We start from the raw sequence: 2,861 nt of genomic DNA, 5'->3' as shown, positions 1-2,861 counted from the left end.
AGCTTCAAAATATTCAATTATTTAAGAGTCACATAATTTTCTTTGCCATATAAAAATAATGACTTCTTTAGAAAACAGTTGGAGTAAAACATAATTACCATATACACCTTCTGATCTCAAAATATTTGATTAATAATAGTAAAGTTTCCTGAGTTGTCACTCTTTGATTTACCCCAAATTTCACCTTTCAATTTTAATTCTAAAAACCTTAGTACTAAGTCTGAGTATGGATGGGCATATCCAGAAGTTTGAAGCCTCAAAGTTTCAAAGCTACCTGGGTAATTATCTTCATGTTGTTTATTCCTCCTGGTTATAGACACTGAACTCAAAGAGCATGAATTTTGGTACACGTGTAGATTAGGAGAAATATGCCTCTGAGAATCACCACCAAAGATAAGACAATTTACATTCCCGAAAAATATGCCCAAAATGTGAGATTGCAGCTTTCACTAAAGTCTTCAATAATAAAGGACACTAAGTTCCAAAGCTGAAGTCACTCCTCCTCAACATTTTCAGTATCCTTCGAAAAGGATCCCTGTGAAAAACTGACCAGACCAGAACAGAGTCCTTGAGGAGATGTTTCACAATGGATATTGAAATCAGTTGCTAAATTAAAAAGTTCTATAAAACGTTTAATTAAAGAAATTCATTTCCAAGTACTGCAGTCAAGATGAATCTGAATTTCTTGGATTATGCATGAAGGAACACTTCCTAAAACTTAAAACCTTACCAAACAGTCTCCTCATTGCCACCTTCATCTCCTTATTTCTAAATGTATAGATAATAGGATTCATAAAAGGAGTGATAAGGGCATCAAAAATGGCTAAAAATTTATCTATGGGTAAGGTAGGGAATGGCCACACATAGACAATAATACAAGGGCCAAAGAAAAAGACCACTACAGTGATGTGAGCTGAGAGAGTGGAGAGGGCTTTGGAGGAGCCACCTGAGGTGTGTTTGCGAACCGTGACCAGGATGAAGATGTAAGAGATAACCAAGATAAAGAAGGTGCCCATGGAAATGAAACCACTGTTGGCAGTGACCAGAAACTCCAGTCTGTAAGTGTCTATACACGCAAGTTTGATGAACCGAGGAAAATCACAATAAAAGCTATCCATTTCGTTAGGACCACAAAAGGGTAAGTTTACAACAAAAGCCAGTTGGGCCACAGAGTGAATGAGTCCAATGGTCCAAGCAACAGCCAAAAGAGAAATGCACATTCTTAGGCTCATGATGGTCAGGTAGTGGAGGGGTTTACAGATAGCAATGTATCGGTCATAGGCCATGACTATAAGCAGCACCATCTCTGCACCCCCAACAGTGTGAATAAAGAACATCTGAGTAATGCATCCTTTCAAAGAGATGACTTTACGTTTTCTGAAAATGTCATAAACCATCTTGGGGGTTGCAATGCTAGAAACACCTGTGTCAATAAGGGAGAGATTTGCTAGCAAAAAGTACATGGGAGAATGTAAGTGATGGTCTGAGATAATTGTCAGCACAATGAGAAGGTTTCCTAGCATACTTGCTATATAAAATATTGTGAAAAACAGAAAAAGAAGAATCTGAATCTCCCAGGAACTGGTGAGTCCCAGCAACAAAAATTCAGACACCATTGAGTAATTTCCTCCATCCATCAACTTGGTGTGCTAGGCTGATCCTGAAGTTACCTGGAAAGCATAAGAGAGAGGTAACATGACTTTTTTAAGTTGGAAAGGAAGTCCTGGCTACGGAGTTACACAAATGTCAAAAAACTAAAGATCACCTTGTCATTGTACACAGCTACTTCAAGTGTATGTAGTTCAACAATCACAGAGAGCCAGCACCGGAGATTTTTCCATGTCTAGATCTTTGGTATCATTTAATCATGTGCCTCGAATTTAGTTTGGGCATCAGTGGATAAAGAAGGACAGGAAAATGTAGACAAAGGCACCTAAGAATTTAAGGAGAGGTACATCAGGAAAGACAGAGACTTATACTTATTTCTATAATCAGATATGCCACAGAATGGAAATATGTGCAAAAAGGCACAGAGAACTATCTGAGAGGTGCTCTGTTTTATTCTTTAATGATTGCCTGATATTCGCAATGTAAATGTTCACCTTGTTCCTAGTTTTGTTTTTGTTTGCTTGGTTTTTTGTTGGTGATTTGCTTGGCTTTTTTTGTTGTTGTTGTTTTGGTTTATGGATGGTTTTTTGTTTGTTTGTTTTGTTTTGTTTTTGGTATTTTTTGGCCCCTACAGACAATGCTGCAAACAATTAATGCTTTCGTTTCTGTGTCATGGATTCCCAGGAGTAGTATCGCTGGATTAAAGTACATACATATTTGTATATGTTTTTGTTGATCTTTTAGAGAGAGAGAAAGGGAGAGGGATGTAGAGATAGAAGCATCTATCAGAGAGGAACATCATCAGTTGGTTGCCTCCTGCATACCGCCTACTGGAGATCAAACCTGCAACCCGGGCTTGTGCCCTGACTGGGAATTGAACTGGTTACTTCTTGGTTCCTGGGTAGATGCTCAACCGCTGAGCCACACCAGCCAGGCAAAAGTATTTTTAATTTTAATAGTTCTGCCTGATTGACTTCAAAAAAGTCTGTAACCACACATATTTCCACAAGAATAAATGTTAACATTTTTTAAAATTGTTGCCAATCTATTGAGTGTAAAGTGAAAGTTTATTGTTGCTCTAATTTTCATTTCCCAATATATTTGAACAAGTTGGGTTTTTTGTTTTTGCTGTTTGCGTTTGCTCTGTGAATTTCCTATTCATATCTTTTCTTATCAAGTTGTAGGAGTTCTTTTTATATTATAGATTTTAAGCTTTTGTCATTTGTTATATATTTTCTCTAAATCAATTATCT

At 37.1% G+C, this 2,861-nt stretch overlaps 1 protein-coding gene across 1 annotated transcript; it reads right to left on the bottom strand.

The window, feature by feature from the left end:
* On the bottom strand, positions 1–1,666 carry LOC118728329 (olfactory receptor 4F3/4F16/4F29-like). The gene has a single exon (XM_036455105.2). The coding sequence runs from the start codon at positions 1,635–1,637 to the stop codon at positions 666–668; it is 972 nt and encodes a 323-aa protein (XP_036310998.1). The 5' UTR covers positions 1,638–1,666; the 3' UTR covers positions 1–665.
* Between the last annotated feature and the right edge of the window lie 1,195 nt (positions 1,667–2,861).

This window comes from Pipistrellus kuhlii, unplaced genomic scaffold, assembly GCF_014108245.1.
Source record: "Pipistrellus kuhlii isolate mPipKuh1 unplaced genomic scaffold, mPipKuh1.p scaffold_m20_p_1, whole genome shotgun sequence".
In the NCBI taxonomy this organism is placed as follows: domain Eukaryota; kingdom Metazoa; phylum Chordata; class Mammalia; order Chiroptera; family Vespertilionidae; genus Pipistrellus; species Pipistrellus kuhlii.
The sequence above is the reverse complement of the archived record's forward strand: the minus strand, read 5'-3'. Positions and strand labels throughout refer to the sequence as shown.

Coding starts and splice junctions, on each gene's coding strand:
- LOC118728329 (XM_036455105.2), bottom strand. CDS start 1,637: ATGGATGGAGGAAATTACTCAATGGTGTCTGAATTTTTGTTGCTGGGA.